Here is a 19279-nt window from a genome sequence, read left to right on the forward strand (position 1 = left end):
AAACAGAGCTGTAACAACACAACACACAGACCTGGCAGGCAAATTCAAGGTGAATCTTAGGTAAGAGATTCATTTATATAGTCTGCATTTGGTTTCTTCTAAATGTATTTATTCCTAATTACAACTCAAGTTTGATATATAAAAGTAACCAAAGATCCGGGGTGATGTGACTTACATTTGTATAAACCATAGTGAAAACTAGTGCTAGTGGTTAAGATAAAAAAAATTAGTAAACTACGAAAAATGCATTAAGTTTTTAGAATGAGTAAAGAAAAAGAGAAAAAATATGATGAAATTTTAGAGAAAAGAGGGTAATTTTAGAAGCTAGTAAAGAAACCCTGGAGTTTGAAGGTAATTAAGTTGGAAAAGGTTAATCATTCATAAAGGTTTTGATTATAAAACTGGTGACAGAAAACCATTTAGTGTACTTTTATTCCTTTAAAATACAATTAACTTGCTCATGTTGATGTTATAAAAGTATTACCTAATTTCAACCTATAAAACTAGTTTTTTATATGTAAAGTTGATTATAACACAATTTCACGAAAATGGCTTTCCACAGTGGTGTTTAAATACCTTAACTCTTGACTTTTCTAAGTATTTACTACATACACAGAGACAGATACTTTTTATACTTCAAAATTAAGTGGCTAGAGAATTCAGTATTGTCGGTTAAGAGTTACCAAAATTGAGCATGTAATAATGTTTAGATGGTCATCCATCAACATATACAACCAATTCTGGACTAAGAGACAAAGAAATATGTTTTCCAGAACTGCCACACAGAGTTAAAACTGCAGTTCATATCAACAAACAAAATCAAAACAAACAAAAATGAGCACATACATACAGAAGTCCCACTAGACATGTAGTTAAATAAACACTGGAACCTGATTTTCATTCAATAATACTGTCTTTGCTTCAAAACTCTGGAGTTTTTTAGCTTGGGTTTCACATTCCCAAACACTTAACAACAAAAATACAAGGACATAATCTTGCTATAATATTATTTACTAAAATGCTAAATTAAAAAGACTGACCTATTTAAACAATTCTAGATTGCACAGATCACATTTCTACTTGATTAAATCATTTTAAGGAAAGCTCACCTGTAAGACTGTTATTCTGAATGGTTGATGTTTAAAATGTACAAAGCAGATTGGCAACAATCTTTGACGAATAGCCCACATAACAATGAAAGACTACAAGTACTTTCTCTTACCCGTTCCCTGGAGTAGTGGAGCAGCCAGCAGAATGGCTCAGGGAAGTGCTCCCAGCACAAGGACTTTTTTTAGTGGACAGATCAAGTACACCGTCTGTGGAGACACAAGCACACACCTAAAGTTGTCAAAAACTAGGCGCAAGTGCACACTGAATAGGTTAAAAGTGAAAATGGAACAGGCTCAGCAGATACAGCAGTATAACATCACTCAATTCAATACAACCAGAATATTTTCCCTCTTGAAATGACATTAATTTAGTAAGCATGTTATATCTAATATTTTTAAGGGGTTTACTAATAAGGTAACCAGAAAAAGTAAAACATATTACAGAGATATTAAAGGACTGAAGTATTAGAAACAACAGGCATAAAGTTTTTCCAAGAATTTTAGACTTTATGTTCTAAACATATGGATCAAATTGTGTTTTTAATGCCTCATAATATCATTCGAACAAAAAAACTAAGTTTTTCAAGAACTCTGAGTTGTACCTTAGACTCACAAAGTACATTAAACTTGGATGTGAAACCGTTAAGATAAAACAATCTCTAAATGTTTAGATTAAATTACCAGTATATACACTAAACAAAGTAGTTTGCAAGAAGTATGTCCTTATTGTTTTTTGGACATATTTACAAAAAAAAAAAAGACTTCAGTTAAATCTCTAAGGGGAAATTTGGAAATTTGCATATTTTAAATTTAATTTCTGAAATTTTTCAATTAAAAAAGTGTTACAAATTGTAGGGCAATGTTTAAAGAATAATGCAACAATCCTGGCACTAATGAGAGTTTGGGAGTGTAACCTGAAAGCTAGATCAAATCACAAATTCATATTATTGTAACATTTGAAACCTTTCCTTTTCCTCAAAAACATTTTACCCATTTATAGACATACCTACAAAAGAAATCTTACCTCCCCGCCCCAAAAAAGAAATTTCATAACTTGAACAACTTTTAAAGCTGCCATTCTGCTCAACATTAACAAAGCAAGATACTACGCAATGTTTCTGATTGTCAGTTTGCCAACAGAAAAGTGCTGCTACCTAGTAGTAATAAAAATCACCTTGGGATAAGATCTATTTGTATCTGAGGACAATCTCCTTGTTTCGGGCCGTTAGAACCAAGTATCTATTAGATCTCTACTGAGCAAATGCATTGCTTAAAAATATTTCTAACTGAAGGCAGTGTTATTTAATGACTTCAAGATCAATTTGAAATTGTATCAAATTAGCAACTTATTTTAAGTCTATGTCTCAAAATACTGCAATTTAAGTTGGAAGCTCTAAAATTAAGACAGTGTTATAAGAATTTTATTTCATACATGCTATTGTATTTTTCAAACTTTTCTTGATAAGAGTTTGCTGCCATGCTAAATTAAACCGAATGTTATCACTATATACTAACTTTAATTATCAGTATTTTATACCTCTACGATGTCATTTTATTACAAACCTAAAACTTTTGATGCAATATTCGCAACAAAGAGGTTTTTTTTTAATGGAAACTATCTTTTTGTAGTGAAGAATTAAAGAATACAATCTTCAATAAAACAGAAAAGTCACAGCTCTGCAAATGTGGTAGCGACTGACTACTGTGAACATAAAAACTGGCAGGCCTCCCATACAGACTTGTCAAAACTTACAGGACACGGGGAAAAAGCAAAGAAAAACAACTCAAAGAATACTTTTTTAGTAAGCAATAACATCTGAGTATTCCATTAAACATAAAAAAAAAAAAAAACAGAAAATGCAAAGATCATCCTTTAAGGAGGTTCTTTAAATTATTTACTTTCAAAATAAATATGTACTAATCTCCAGTGAATTCATACATCTTATAATCTTTCCAAAATAAGTAATTTTTGGGATTTCAAAAAAATCTTAGTATAAACACTAATAAAATAAAATCTTAGTATAAACACTATTAATTTCTAATTTGTCGCGATTCAAACAATAGCTGAACGGAAACGCTCACTTCATCTATATGAAATTAAAAGTAAAAAGAGATCACACAGTAACAGGATTATGTAATGTATTTAAGATAATAAACACGTAGAGACTGATTCAAAAAGTATAAGCTAAGCAAAACCAGTAACTCCTAACCTATTCACTTAATGTGGGTCTTTATCAATAAATCCCTTTTGGAAACATTTTAAGGCTAGCTCTTAATACAGCACATTTGTATTTTTGTTTTGGTGTTTATAAAACATTAAAAACATTGTTAATACTTAAAGTATTAAACATCCCTTAATGGTTCTTCTAAAAAGCTGCAAATATATATTTTTTCCTCATGAACTCATTTGCAGATTATCATTTCTATATAACAGGTAAAGGTGTTATTTCTCAGGTAGACACATTGAAGGATAAGGGGAGAAACTATTTTAAAGGAGCTTTTATAAAAAGGGCATGACAATATTCTGAAAAGTGAAAAATGCTCTTAAAATCAAATAACATAAAGATGAGGAATAACTATAACCACCTGACTTTCCTTGGTGGTAGATCCATAATAACTATACAGCTAATGGGTAAGGTTTTAACACTAGATCTCTACCTTTCCATTATTGCAGTCAGGAATAAATTAAGATTTACAACATTTAAAATTTTATTCTTGCTGCTGGGTCGCTTTTTATCAGTATTTTTTTTCTCCCCAAATCAAAGTTTTCTGATTGGATAGAGGAGACCTTGACGTTCCACCATACCTTGTTCGCTAGGTTCTGACTGAGACTTTCTGACAGTAAGGTCCAGAGGTGAGTCTTGGTCAGCCATGAGAAGTTTGCTGAGCACAGGGTTCTGAGTAGTTGCAGCCGTGGGAGAGGTGGTGACTGGAGATGCTTTCGGCAGGCTTTGGTTCTTTGTGCTATTGGGCTGGCTGGGGTCCTGAGTAGAGCTATTTTTTGAGGTATATTCAGCAGCAAATTGTTGGATCATTCGCTGCATGATCTCACGGGCCACTAGGGGAATATTGGGGTCGGAGACCCAGGGACTTTCTGTAAACAGAGATTTATTTACTTTTAAAGTGGGACAATGTACTAAAAAAAAAAAAAAATACAGCTTTCAAGCAAACATAAAATTCCAGTTTATTTTTTTTTGCAAATACAATATCCTGAAAATAGTATTCACCCTCTGACTTACACTTTTAATCTCTAAAATTTTGAGTTGCAGATTTTTAAAAATAAAACTTTCACAAAAAATATTTCTGAACATATCCCCCTCCCCACAGGTTTATGGAATTTTAAAAAGGGATGACAGAAGTCAAGATTATGGGCAAGAATCACTTACCTGATGCAGAAATCTCAAAGCCCTTATCTTAGGAAATAATTACTGCCTTGACAAAACCTATTGATCCTACACACTCTCCTAGATTTTCCCTTAGCCACTGCTGCCTAAGTTGTTCCACATGGGGTTCAACATGAGTGCTTAATTTCCTTCCTGCTAGAGCCTGAGGATATGTCAAGGTTATAGAAGGAGATATTTAAAGATCCATGACAGGCTACAGCAATAGTTTTCACACATCATTATCATCAAATTTACTTTGAAAGAAGCTTGTAAAAGCAGACTTAAACCTATTATTCTCAGATGGGGGTCTTAAGAACTGACATTTCTAACACCCTGCTATATGCTACTGATGATAGAGATTACAACTTGAGAACCCATGGGCTAGTTTGTTTACTGAAAACAAAAATCTTAAGACTACATATTTTCCATAAATTCTTTAAATACATCCTGCCTATTATTACAACTGCTGGGGTAGTGATGAAATAACATTCATGTTGTTAATTTCTAGTCAAGTGTGAAGTTTAAAACAGACCATATGAACTCAATAAATAAAACTGGCTACCAGGGAAGATCCTGAAGGTCAAATGGGGAAGAACTGACAATCATCACAATATCCCTGTTATCAGAACACTGTAAGTCCATCACAGAAATGGAGCTTCTGAAAGCAGAGATTTTGCTTAAGTCTCGATCGGTGCAAAGTATGCATTAACTTTTCTGTGAGAAATTCCTGGGGTCAATCAAATCAATCACCATCTAATACTTTTCTTAAAAAGCAAATGAGCATTGTGCTTTGAAGGGCAAATGGCCTCTACAAATCTGTACAGATAGTAAGTGATAGGCCACTGATCTTATAATGCTGCACCTGTAACTCACTCTTTTCTACTGCATTCCTGTTGCCTTGACTTTTTGTAAACGGGAACATGGAAGGAACTCAAGAGGCTGATTTATAAGGCTGAAGAACTGACTCTCACTACTACTAAAACCTGAAACATATCATCTGAGACTCATACGACTCTTAAAACAAATCATTTTTTCCATGAAGGACCACAGTCAACACCAGAAAAAGTCACAGTATTTGTCTTATCCTTTGGAATTTAAAAAATCTTGCCGAGTCAACATTTTTGCCTTACTAAGAACCAATTATAACTCCATTTTCCTCCCTATAAAACAGACTATAAGCATTCTACATGATTTCATAAAAAAAAAATTTTAAGGTTTTGCAGTTCCTATAATTATGGAGTGATTCCTCAGAATGTTTTTCAAACATTTTAGTCATGATTTTTTTTCATTTCTCTACCCACAGATTTTTTAGAATCTCTTTTGAAATATTTCTTCCCAATGTATTTTCCAATTCACAGACATTTAACTGTCTAGTTAACATCCCTTTTCAGAGGTTGGCCATTTGAGCAGTGCATTAAGCTGCCTCTTGCCTCCCATGATGGAGCGTTGGCTGTTTCACTTCCAATCTGACTTCATGCTAAGGAGCCTGAAAAGGCAATAACTTGGCTATTTCAGACATTTGGCAGAGTGAAGAATTAAATAAGAGTTCTCTGCTTCTGTCTTTGTCACTCTTTCAAATAAATAAAATACATGTTTTCTAAAATCAAAAGCCACTGGGGCAGAATGGTGGCTTAACAGGCTAATCTTCTGCCTTGCAAGGTGGGAATCCCCCCATACTCCTCTGCTTCCAATCCAGCTTCATGCTTATGGTATGGTTACACATCAATGGATGGTTCAAGGCCTTGGGACCCTCAACTCATGTGAGAAACCCAAAAAAAGCTCCTGGCCTTGGATAAGCTCAGGATAGCCACTGCAATCATTTGGGGGAGTGAACCAGTGGATCTTTATCTCCTTTTCTCTGTAAAATCTGTCTTTCAAATAAAAAGCTTAAATAAATCTTAAAATTTCAAATTTTAATGTATTAATGAACTATTTTCCTCTTGAAAAGTTAGGTGATATTAATATAAAGAGGATCTTCCAATCTGGGGAAAATGAAATAATTTATGATTTACTGCTGTGTTTAACAAGCATTAAGAAATATCATTTGAAGCTGCATGGAGAGTCAAAGATCGGAAGCATTATCTTTTAGATTTAAATGCCTATGCCCGCAACGATGGACATATGACTGAGTATGAAGAACTATATGTTAGTAATGATATAGAGGAGCTGGAGGGGGGGTATTGGGGAGGGGGTAAGGGAATATGGAACTGTATCATAAAATGATAGCAATAATAATAAAATGTAAAAAAAAACCTAAAAAAACAAAAAAGATTTAAATGCCTAAAGCATAGCCTGCCTCTTTCCTGAAGGACTAATGCAATCGTCAGATGGAACATGTGCGGGGTTTATGAAAGGTATCTCTTCATTTAAATTTCTACATCTTTACAAAGTTTTCTACACACATGTACTTAAAAATACAACATTTCTGGGCAATGTCTAGGGAAATGCCTAGGGAAACACAACTGAGTCAAATAAAAGGCAAATCAAATCAAAATACAACTACAGAAAAACATGCCAAAGCTGAATCACAGCCATGTAAGTATTTTTAAGAGCAAATCTGACTTTCAGAAGTTGGTATTGTGGCATGTGACAAAGCAAGGTTAAAAACAATATGAATATGACAGCTGTGGAAGGTATACACGAAGGCCTACTTCTGATGCATCTGTATATTCTTATCTAAAACAAGTAATATGCAACACTTAGTGGAAAGATCTAAATCCAAGCATCTTAATATTAAATGTTCTTACTCAAAGATCTGAAATCCAAACTGATCCAAATAACCAAAACCTAACTTTCCTGAGTGCCAATTTGCTGTCACAAAGGTTTGGATTTTGGAACATTTAGGACTTCATTTAGGACTAGGGATGCCCAACTGGTAAAAAAAACAAACAAAAATAAAAAAACAATACAAATATTAAAAATATTCAAAAAACCTGAAAAGTTCCCAAATCTGAAACATTTCTGGTCCCAAGCATTTTGGATAACATCAACCTACACTCACAAAAGGTTTCCTCCTAGACTAATCTTTGTTACATTCAAGAACACTGAATATTACTTTCAGAGTACCGATCCCTATCTTTTAGATATTTCAAACATGATGAATAAAAATATAGAAAACATCAACACACTAGGCAAGAAAGAGAGAAATTTCAAGTTCAAAGCAGCCAGTTTTCTGAGCACTGCATTCCAGTACACCAACAAATACAAAAACTTCCATAGAACAGCTTGTGCAACACATCCGATTAAGCTGCCACTAAGTGCCTGGCCAGGCCCCTCAAGTCCCAGCTGCTCTTCTTCTGACAGACACGTGAGAAAGCAGCTCCATGTGGGAAGCTCCGATGGAGCCCCAGTCTTCAGGATTTGGCCAGTACAATAGTTGTGGCCATTGAATGTGAATGAACAGACGGAGGATCCCTACCACCTGTCTTCAAATAAATAAATCTTAACAACAACAACAACTACTCTCTAAAAATTATTTCCTCAAAGGTCTTATTTCTAAACAAGAAAACTTCTAAGAAAAGTTTTTCCTCTATGACAAACGGATGTCACTAATAGAGAAGACAATGGAATCCCTCTATAGGAATCTGTTTATGACTGACCTTATTTAGTGGATTGAATAGAATTTTTCTCCCCATACCGGCCATAACCAGTCTCTATTACATGTCAGACTATGGGGCTACCTAATCCTGTAACTTCCAATCACAAGCAGAAATAAACCTTTCTTTCTTAAAGATCCACTTCTCAAGTTTTAGTTTAACAAAAAGCAAAATAGTACACAGATGAAAAGTTGTTCCTCCGTGGAAGTTAGGGAAAGGAGTTCCTCTTTTCAGATAATGAAGCTTATTACATGATACCACACCAAAGACCCTGAATATGTCCTAAAAGGAGCTGAAAATAGTTCCTTTGTTTAAATTCAGAGAACAACTCTAACAGTTGCTTATACCTTAAAAGTAAAATGTTTTAATAAAACAATTAGGAAAATGTCTACATTTAAGGTAAATTTGGAATTCAAAACACTTTCTGAAAACAGTAAGATGAGGATGGCAAATTTAGTTGGAACATTTAAATCAGAGTCCTAGTGGGTATTAAAAGAAAAATAGGGGTGTATTAAAATTTAGTTTTGCATAGGAATCTAAAAAGAAATGCAAAGAAAAAGTTCCATTAGAAAAAATAATCCTTACATACTTTCAATTTGATAGAGCACTTTACTATATGCCACTATCTGAAAACACTGATCAAATCATGTTGAAGTGCAAATGTTATGCCAATCAGAATCAGTAATTATTGTTTCAATCACTGTACAAGATCAAAACACACCCTCCATACATCAAAATAATTTGGAAAATTTCCAGAGGAATGAGTGGCATAAATGAAGACAAACAGAGAAATATTTTATCACTAAGTCTCTTGAAAACTACATAAAAATAATCCAAATTATCAACTATGTAAAAAATTATTTTTTCAGAACCTACTCTGGTCCACCTGCATTTTTAAACAAGAGGAAAAGTATGATTAAGAATTACAGATTCATTTTAGAAAAGAATTTCTTGGAAGTAAATAAATAGTGATCATGAAAGAAAGTTTCAGGAACAACACCAGAGCCATAAGCAGTAGCTAAAACTTTGTGTTGAATGCACCATGATCCCATAGGGATAGGGATGCCAGTTGGAGACCCAGCTGTTTTCACTTCACATTCAGCCCTTGTATGTGGCCTGGGAAAGCAGTAGAGGATGGCCCAAAGCACTGAGACCCCACAAAAGAAGCTCCTGGATCCTGGCTTTGGATCAGCTCAGCTCTGACCATGACTGTCACTTGGGTAGTGAACCAGCAGACGGAAGATCTTTCTGTCTTTCCTTGTCTCTGTGAATCTGCCTTTGCAATAAAAATAAATCTTAAAGAAAAAAAAGTTTCAAGTAGCAATTATAATCAGGGACAAAAAAATCAAATCTCTCCATGAAGAATTTCTAAATTAGGGCTTGGAGGTGTGACCTAGCAGCTCAAGTCCTCGCCTTGAATACACCAGGATCCCATATGGGTGCCGGTTCTAGTCCCAGCAGCTCCACTTCCCATCCAGCTCCCTGCTTGTGGCCTGGAAAAGTAGTCAAAGGTGGCCCAAAGCCTTGGGAACCTGCACCCATGTGGGAGACCTGGAGGAGGTTCCTGGATCCTGGCTCTGGATTGGCGCAACACCGTCCGTTGTGATCACTTGGGGAGTGAATCATCAAATGGAAGATCTTCCTCTTTGTCTCTCCTCCTCTATGTATATCTGTCCTTGTAATAAAAATAAATAAATCTTAAAAAAAAAAAAAAGAAGCTGCTGGTTCTGACTCTGGAGGAGCCCAGCTGTGGCCAATGTGGCCATCTGGGGAGTGAATCAGCAGATGGACGATCTCTCTCAAGACCCACATCTCTCTCTTCTCCTCTGTGCCTGTCTCGTTAGGTTTCCACTCCTAACTCTGTGTTTTCCCAAAACAAAAGTAAATAAATAAATCTTAAATTCTAGTGAAAACGGCCAACTATGAGAGAAGAGAAAGTTTAACAAATTTATTTTAAATTATAGTTAATAACAGTTTCTGTACAATGAAACTTCAGAATTACTTAAATTCTAGAGTTAGTTTTCTGATTCTCAATAATCAATACTATTTATAAGCGAAGATTTGCCTAACAAAATATTGTACCAAGACCTTACAATTTTCAGAATTTCCTGATTTTTTGAACTATGTAAAACTCCCCATCACCATCATTTCAGGGCATTTCATCCTATTGCAAATTTAACTCACCAAAAACAAAGAAAAATATAAAGCAAATAATCAATTAAGAACAAATGTTTAAGAATGACTTTATGAGAGTGAAATGTAGGAGAATTAATATTAGATGCTAAATGTCATTCTTCACTGAAACCAACCTTTTCTATAAAAGACTGCATTGAGGAACTCTTCTGCTTGTCTCTCGAATCGGATGATTTTTGCTTGCTCTTGTTTAGGCAGAGCTTCTTGACCAGCTCCCGAAACTGGTTCATCCAGACCAACTAAGTGTCCCTGCAAAAATATTTGGTGAAAATCTTTCCCCATTTAATATCAAAAAACAGATGCATAATTAAAGACAAATGTTAACAGTAAATAATACAAATTAGCTTAACATACTTTAAACTTTAACTTTGGATAAAAACATAACCACAAACACAGAGAAGCAAAATGATATAAACATTCTTCAGGCAGATTTTATCCTTGTTTTTCAATCATGAGTTTCGTTCATTACTAACATGTAAATTGAACACTAATTACCTCTGGAAATTTTCCTTGAGCATTCAAAGACATTGGCTCTGCTACATTATCTCAACACTTCAGAGTGAATGTTCCTTTAAAGATTTCTAAACCTTAAATCTCATTTTTCTTTGTTTGATATTTTTTAGTATGAAATCTATTTTTTCTATACACAAAACACAAATATTTCTGGTTCTTTATAAATTAATTTTATTCTTTAAAATATTTTACTTGAAAACCTATTGTAGCTGGCATCATTGCATGGTAAGTTAAAACTTGGCCAATAGTGCAGGCACCTCATATGAGCACCAGTTTTGTGTCCTGGCTGTTCCATTTTTGATCAGCTTACTGCTAATGGCCCGGGTCCCTATATTTATATGGAGGAACTGGAATGTATGATTCATAAATGATTTTCATAACCATTTTCTGATTTCATGACTATGCTAGCAATACTTCTTAAGCATTTTGCAGATGTATGATGACATTAATTATACACTGCAAACAAATAAAACTCACTTGCATATTTAAACTGAAGCAATGAACCTTTAACTATGTAATGTAAGAAACAATAAGCTTGGTACATAATTCATCTTGACAGTTTTAAACAAAACATTTTAGGTCATCTTAAAACCATGAGAACCACAATTAGTTACATTCACCAACATTTTCTTTCATATGCTAAAAATCTATCAAAATATTTCTTAAAACTGATTCAAATAAAATAAGGTAATTTTGATATGAATTTAAGAATTAAAAGATCCTCAACAACATTAACTTTGGTGCCATTTCTTTGTCTACTCATTTTTAAAAATCCAGACAAGTAACATAAACCACTTAACTCTATGGTCCTATACTGAAGAGTAGTCACGCCATCTTCTAATCATAATTAATTCAGAATGACCAACCTAGCATTCAGTAAACAGGTATTATAGGCTCGTTCGTGACTCAATTAGCACTGTATTAAACTGGGTTTATGGAGTTACAGAACTGAATGGTACAGTTTGGCACACAACATTTTAAAGCCATGCATAGTTTTCACATAGTACATATATCCCATGAATTTTTTTTAAAAGACTTTTCCTTTGCAGGGATTTCAGAAAACTTTCTGCACAAAGAAAACCTAATCTTCTGACTCCTTTTTGAAGTACCCTAGTGTTACATGACTTTCTAATTTTACCCCTAATATCTAATAATACCTAAAAATATATAATAAATAATGTGAATCTATATCATAACAATCCAACTTCATTTTAGGGCTCAGCGTGATGACTCAGTGGTTAAATCCTAGCCTTGCATGTGCTGGGATCCCATACGGGTGCTCACTCAAGTCCCAGCTGCTCCACTTCCCATCTTGCTTCCTGCTTGTGGACTGAAAAAGCAATCAAGGACAGTGCCGGGCCCGGCAGTGTGGCATAGCAGCTAAAGTCCTCGCCTTGAATACACCAGGATCCCATATGGGTGCCGGTTCTAGTCCCAGCAGCTCCACTTCCCATCCAGCTCCCTGCTTGTGGCCTGGGAAAGCAGTCGAAGATGGCCCAAAGCCTTGGGAACCTGCACCCATGTGGGAGACCTGGAGGAGGTTCCTGGATCCTGGCTTTGGATTGGCGCAGCCCCAGCCTTTGTGGTCACTTGGGGAGTGAATCATTGGATGGAAGATCTTCCTCTCTGTCTCTCCTCCTCTCTGTATATATCTGACTTTGCAATAAAAAAAATAATAATATCTTTAAAAAAAAAAAAAACAGTGCCAAACCTTGGGATCTTTGCACCCACACGTGAGACATGGAAGAAGCTCCTGGTTTTGGATCGGCTCAGCTCCAGCAGTTGTGGCCACTTGGGGAGTGAACCAGCAGAGAGAAAATCTTTCTCTCTATAAATTTGCTTTTCCAATAAAGGAAAACTCTGTGAAAATTAATACTCAAATCCCTATTCCTCTACTTGTTCCCACCCCTAGGCAACCACTGAGTGCTACACTGTCACTACAATTTATTTTTGATATTTCATGTAAATGCAATTGTGTGTTTTTTCTGGGGAATATCTTTTTTCTCCTTGAATGTTTGCAAGATTGTTCCACAATGTAGTATATCTATTACCTCCCTTTTCATTCCACCACATAAACATACTACATTTTATCTGACCACTCACCACCTGATGAATATTTGGGTTGTTTCCACTTTTGAACTATGAAATAAATACTATTAATTTTTCTAGACAAGTTTTTGTATTTAGACATATTTCCATTTCCCTTAGATTTATACTTACTACACCAGACTTTCTGGGTCACATGTTAATGTTCTGAGTGGGTTTAAATTAATTTTCAAAGTAGCTGCACCATGCTCCCAATAGCATTGTGTGAAGGTTGCTACTAGTTTTTTAATCACTACTATCCTGTTAATTAAGAATGGTATCTCATGATTTAAATGTATATTTTTGGGGTCAGTAGGGTGGCTAATCCTCTGCCCTGTGTTACTGGCATTCTAGGTATGCGCCAGTTTGTATCCCAGCTGCTCCATTTCCAATCCAGCTCTTTACCTATAGCATAGAAGGGCAATACAAGATTTTCTAAACCCTAGGGACCCTATACCCCTGAGGGACACCCACAAGAGGCTCGAGGCCTATTTGGAGGCTGCTCTAAAGCAAGCCAAAGCATTGTAGTCACCTGCAAAGTGAGCTGGTGAAAGCAAGAACTCTTTTCTAAACATATATTTTCCTAATAACTCACAATACTGAGCATCTTTTCAGTGATTATGGGCTGGCTAAAGATTTTCCTTGAAGAGATGTCAAGTCATTTACTCATTTCATAAATCAACTTTTTTTTTGGCGATCTGTAAGACATTATATGTTCTGATGCAAGCTCATTATTTGATATATAACTTGCAAATACATTCTTCCTTTTGGGTAGTGTACTTGCCATGTCACTTGATGGCACTGTCAACATAAGTATACAAGTTTTTCTCTCTCCCCCTCCCATTCTTTTTTTTTTTAAGATTTATTTTTTATTATTATTATTTTTTTATTGGAAAGGCGGATATACAGAGAGGAGAGACAGAGAAGAAGATCTTCCGTCCGATGATCCACTCCCCAAAGTGAGCGCAACGGCCGATGCTATGCCAATCAGAAGCCAGGAGCCTCTTCCGGGTCTCCCACGCGGGTGCAGGGCCCAAAACCTTGGGCTGTCCTCGACTGCTTTCCCGGGCCACAGGCGGGGAGCTGGAAGGGAAGTGGGGCTGCCGGGATAGAACCGGCGCCCATATGGGATCCCGGGCGTGCAAGGTGAGGACCTTAACCACTGCGCCACTGCGCCAGGTGCTCCCCCTCCCATTCTTTTGAATTCTGATTTATCTTTTGTCAATTGCGTTTTTGGAATATTATCTAAAGTAACTTGGCTAATTCAAGGTCACAGACATTCAGTTCAATAATTCCTTTTCTAAGGGATTAATCTTATTACTTAGATTTACTTTATGCATAAGCTTATGATAATGGTGATTTCTGTATGTGGTGTATGGAAGGGAATCCAGTGTGTCAGCACTTTTTGTTGAAAAGATGATTCTTTTCCCTATACAGCTGTTTTGGGACTTAGGTCAAAAAATCACCAGCCAGCAAGTTTTAACTCTGGACAATTTTTTCACTGATTTATATAGGATCACACTCTTGATCACGGCAGTTTTGTGGTTTTTAGAAATCAGGAGTAAATCCTTCTACTTTGTTGTTTTTTATGACTGTTCTGACCACTCAAGGTACCTCGAATTTTTGCAGGAATTTTAGGATTCGTTTGTCAATTTCTACAAAGATGGCAGCTGGGATTTCAAAGAATGTACAAAACATACACCAATTTGGGAGTGTTATCATCTTAATATTGTTTTCTAATCCATGAACAAACACTGGAAGCCTTTCAACTATTAATTGTTTTCAAGGATATTTTGTAAATTACTGTCTACCAAACCATATACATCTTTGCTAAATTTATTTGTGATAAATTCCACATGGTTGTGGTGTTTACTGCTCTTTATGTGTTGATGGAGTTTTACTAATGTCTTATTTAGAATTTTTTTCACTGTAAGTTCTATAGTTTTCTTGTGATGTATTTTCCTGGCTTGGGTGCCCTTCATATCTCACTGGGGTATTCTGAACCACTTTCTCTTTACTGACTGCAGTGTCACACACTTTAAAATACCAAAAATCAGGAAAGGACAAAAAAAATAAATAAACTTGTTTCCTTTTGAGGAAAAAAAAAAAAAAACTACTTAGAACAAAGTTTTCCTCAGACAAGAAGCTGGTATTAATGCCTCTTTATATATATGATAGGAATAGCCAGTGAAAATACATGGTTGTAGGTTTTTTTTTGAAGCAAGTTTCTCAATTCTTGTTTTATGTTGTATAATTTTCCTAACTGCTTTTACATATTACCACAACTGGTGGTCAATTTATTCTTTCATAGCTCTGAAGTCCAGAAGTCCTAAATTAAGGTGTCAAGGGGAGGCATTCCCTTTTTGAAGGCTCTAGGAATGAGTCCAAGCATATTACTTCCTAGCTTCCAATAGCTGCTGACAGTCTTTGGAGTTCCTTGGTTTATGACAGCTTAACTACAATCTATGCCTCCATCGCTACGTAGTTTCTCCCCTCAATGTCTCTATTACAGACATGGATTTTGGATCCACCCCAATCTAGTATGATCTCATTTTTAAAAGATTTATTTATTTTTAACTGAAAGAAAGAGAAACAAAAGTCTCCCATCTGCTGTTTCACTCCCCAAGTGGTCACAATGGCTGCAACAGAGCTGATCCAAAGCCAAGAGCCAGGAGCTTCTTCTGGGTCTCCCATGTGGCTGCAGGGTCCCAAGGCATCAAGTCATCCTGTACTGCTTTCCTAGGCCACGAGCAGGGAGCTGAAAGGAAAGTGGAACAGCTGGGATATGAACTGATGCCCACATGGGATCTTGACGTCCATAGGGGATCCCAGAGCATGCAAGGCTAGGACTTTAGCCACTAGGCTACCGTCTTAATTTGACAGCAAGGTCACATCCACACGTGTCAGTGGTTAGGAATTCAGCATATGTGTGTGAAGAAAACAATTCAAAATCTATTACATCCCACCTGTAGGCAATGGGTTAGGTTGCACTGTACCTAGGCTAAGGTCACCCTGCTTGTAGAAAAGCAGCTAACAGCTGGCAGGCATCCTGGGTCTGCTCAATACTAAATTTATTAGAGTCGAGGACTTAAGCTGCTAGGTCACTGTGCCAGGCCTGATAATTGGCTAATTTTTAAAAAGTATTATTTACTTATATAAAAGGCAGAGTTACAAGGAGAGAAGGATGGAGAGAATGAGAGAAAGAGGTATTGTGTTCATTTCCCTAAATGGCTATAAAGGCCAGAGCTTGGGTAGGTCCGAGCCAGGAGCTTCATCCAGGTGTCCCACATTATTGTCAGGGTCCCAGAAGCATTAGTAGGGAATAGGTTGCAAGTGGAGCAGCCAAGTGTTGAACTGGCACTCACTTGGAATGCTACTGTTACAGGTGTCTTACTTTGCTTCACTTCAACACTGGTCCTAAAGGTTAAATTCTAGTTCATGATTTCTTATGATCTGTGAATGATGCTAAAAATATCCAATGGCCTTTGGCAGAAAAACTGTTGTCCCTCCCCCTCCCGGTAGTATAAACATATGAGGTCAGTTCTTAGCATGCACCCCGGTCCCAAAGAAAAGGTGTATCCTGGGAACTTAGGTGTTTCAAGGCAACAGTTAAAGGAACATTACATTGCAGGCCTCCACGAATTTAAAGCTCAACTAAGCTTAATTACCTGCCTGATTACACCACAACAGATTCATGACTGGAAATCAGGTATTGGCATGTCTGTTTCTGTTCAACTGTCTATTTGTCTCAATCCCACTCCATACATTTAGGGACTCTGCTGATAGCTGTATATATAAGTATGTCTTCCTATTGAAATAGCTCTTATAGAAATTAGAGTGTGTTCTAAAACCATGGATTAATTAATTAAGTCTATTTCTCTGGCAGTGACAATCAGCTGTTACAGTTTCTCTGCTCTGCTTTTATGTTTCTGGCTTATCCGTTAGTAATGGCATCACATACCCAGTTGTTTAACCTTCATCAACTGTTAGCTGACTGTTCTAGATTGTTTTTCATTACATTCTGGGACAAACTGCTCTACAGTCATATCTAATAGACAGCAGAGGGCAGGGTGAGTTAGGCAAAATGTTGTCAGTGTTTTAGGTTTGCTCTAATCCTAGGAAAGTTCTTTTTAGACATATTTTTTAAATTTTTAAAAAGATGTATTTGGTTTTATTGGAAAGGCGAATTTACAGAAAGCAGAGACAGAGGAAACTCTTCCATCCACTGGTTCACTCCATAAATGGCTCATCTGATCTAAAGTCAGAAGCCAGGAGCTCCCTGAGTAAAGGGTCTAAAGGCTTTGGGTTATCTTCTGTCACTTTCCCAGGCCACAAGCAGAGAGCTGGAAGGGAGGTGGAACAGCCAGGACATGAACCGGTGTCCATATGGGATGCAAGAGCTTGGAGGTTGTAGATTACCCAGTTGAGCCAAGGTCCCAGCCCCCATTTAACTGTCTATTTTACTCATTACTACTGGTATCACAGACTCACAAACCCCTCTACCTGTTGTCTTCATTTTTTTCCAGTTCGGGCATGAGCTTTCTTAAGCTCTGCTCCACAGAGACCCCATAGGCAGAACAGCTGATTACTATGCCTTGCAGGCCTGCTCTTCCCCTTGAAAAACTACTGTGCCACTGAACTGCCAACTAGGTGCTGGACAGTGACCTACTTTCTCCGAGTGACACCTGTGCTCTGAACACACTGCTGGTCCATGACCTTTCTTAACTGTTCTTGGCACAGAACCTCTGCCCTATGAATTAGCAGGAACTAGAACAATAGGGCTCTAGTATCTTCAAGGCTGGAGTGACTTGAGGTAGAACCTGAGTAAAGATTAAGTAGAGAAAAGGAACCCTAATCTGCTTACCCCTCCTGTCTGGAAAAACTTATCCACAAAGCAAGTTTGACATTTGAGAAAATGTCTATCCCTGGGTCTCAGCAGAGCCTCCGTAAGATTGTGCTGAGGAAGTCTATTTCTAAGTAGGTGATGTGGCTCAAACAAATATTTAGTTGCTGCACGCCTTTAAGATGGTTCTGCATAGGACCCAGTGCAATAGCCTAGTGGTCAAATGCTCACCTTGCAACAACTGGGATTCCATATACATGTGGGTTCATGACCCGGCAGCCCTGCTTCCTATCCAGCTCCTTGCATGTGACCTGGGAAAGCAGTCAAGGATGGCCTAGAGCCTTGGCACCGTGCACCTATGTAGAGGGTCGGGAGGAGGCTCCTGGCTCTTTGGCTTTGGATCAGCTCAGCCCCAGCCAGATGGGGAATGAACCAGTGGCTGGAAGATCTTTCATTCTGTATGTCCTTCTTTCTGTAGATCTGCTTTTGCAACAACAACAAAAAGAAACATTTTTAAAAAATGTGTTCTTTACAGAGTTCAAATGGTTGGCTATAAATATTTTCACTAGCTAAATTACTACTTTACTTGGTTTAGCAGAAATAACCAAAGACTAAAAATACCAAAAATCAAACAAAAGTAGAACTTAACTGCACTTGGTTACTATGTTAAAAACTTCTGATGTATAAGCAAATTACAGCTTACTCTCCTTCACTGTATATACCTATATCAAAATCAAACACAGTAAGAACAAAAAGGTATGTATTCAGTCTAAAAAAATAGAATCAGGATCCTGCTATCTGCCTGCTCTCTTGTTTGAATTCCAAAAAGACTATGTGCTGATATCTTCCAAAATTTCATAGAAAATGCGTATTCTAAAAACACTTAAGCAGGAGTTTAGTGTAAGTTGCTACTTGGTGTATCCGCATTCCAACTGGAGTTTTTGAATAAAGTCTCCTTTTCTGCTCCAGACTTCTGCCAACGTATGCCATGTGGGCAGCAGATGATGCACCAGGGACTTGGGCTCCTTTCTCTCACGTGGGAGACGCAGATTGTGTTCTAGACACCTGGTTTTGGCCTGCTCTAATTCTGGCTACAGGGCTCATTTAGGAAGTGTATCAGAAGATGAAAGAGCCTTGCTTCTCAAACAAAAATAAAAGTTAAGTATTTTTTAATTATAAAAAAACCCATACATTTCAAATACTTTTTGAACCAAAAGAATCTTACTTTTAGTATCACATTTGTATATGCTTTTTGAAGTGCCTTCACATGTCATTGCAAATAAAAACACTGTTCTGTAATGAAAAAAAAAAAACTGCTCTTCTTTGAATTTATTATCTCTGCTTACTAAAATATATATGATATTGGATACTTTGTAGCAGATGCTTCATTCAGGATGCAAGATCTGGCCCGCCTAGATTGTAGGTTCATAATCAGAGGAGATTCTGTCAGATCAAGAACTACTGTGAGATACTTGCCAGCTGCTTCTCTGTATTCTTGAGCTACATTGAATGACAATGAATTTATTGATGGGCTTCATTCACTATTCATACAAATGA

The 19279-nt window shown here is 36.6% G+C and overlaps 1 protein-coding gene across 5 annotated transcripts in view; it reads right to left on the reverse strand.

Moving 5' to 3' along the window:
* LCOR (ligand dependent nuclear receptor corepressor) overlaps positions 1 to 19279 on the reverse strand; it is a 90629-nt gene that overhangs the window by 27057 nt on the left and 44293 nt on the right. For all 5 annotated transcript variants that reach the window (XM_040992389.1, XM_040992388.1, XM_040992387.1 and 2 more), the window contains 3 exons: positions 10398 to 10530; positions 3916 to 4203; positions 1223 to 1316 (listed from right to left, as the gene is read on the reverse strand). In XM_040992389.1, the coding sequence (XP_040848323.1) occupies positions 1223 to 1316; positions 3916 to 4153 (332 nt within the window). In that variant the 5' untranslated portion in view covers positions 4154 to 4203; positions 10398 to 10530. The remainder of the gene's footprint in view (positions 1 to 1222; positions 1317 to 3915; positions 4204 to 10397; positions 10531 to 19279) is intronic.

Source organism: Ochotona curzoniae, unplaced genomic scaffold (genome assembly GCF_017591425.1).
Source record: "Ochotona curzoniae isolate NIBS_2020 unplaced genomic scaffold, NIBS_Ocur_1.0 contig_66, whole genome shotgun sequence".
Lineage (NCBI taxonomy): Eukaryota > Metazoa > Chordata > Mammalia > Lagomorpha > Ochotonidae > Ochotona > Ochotona curzoniae.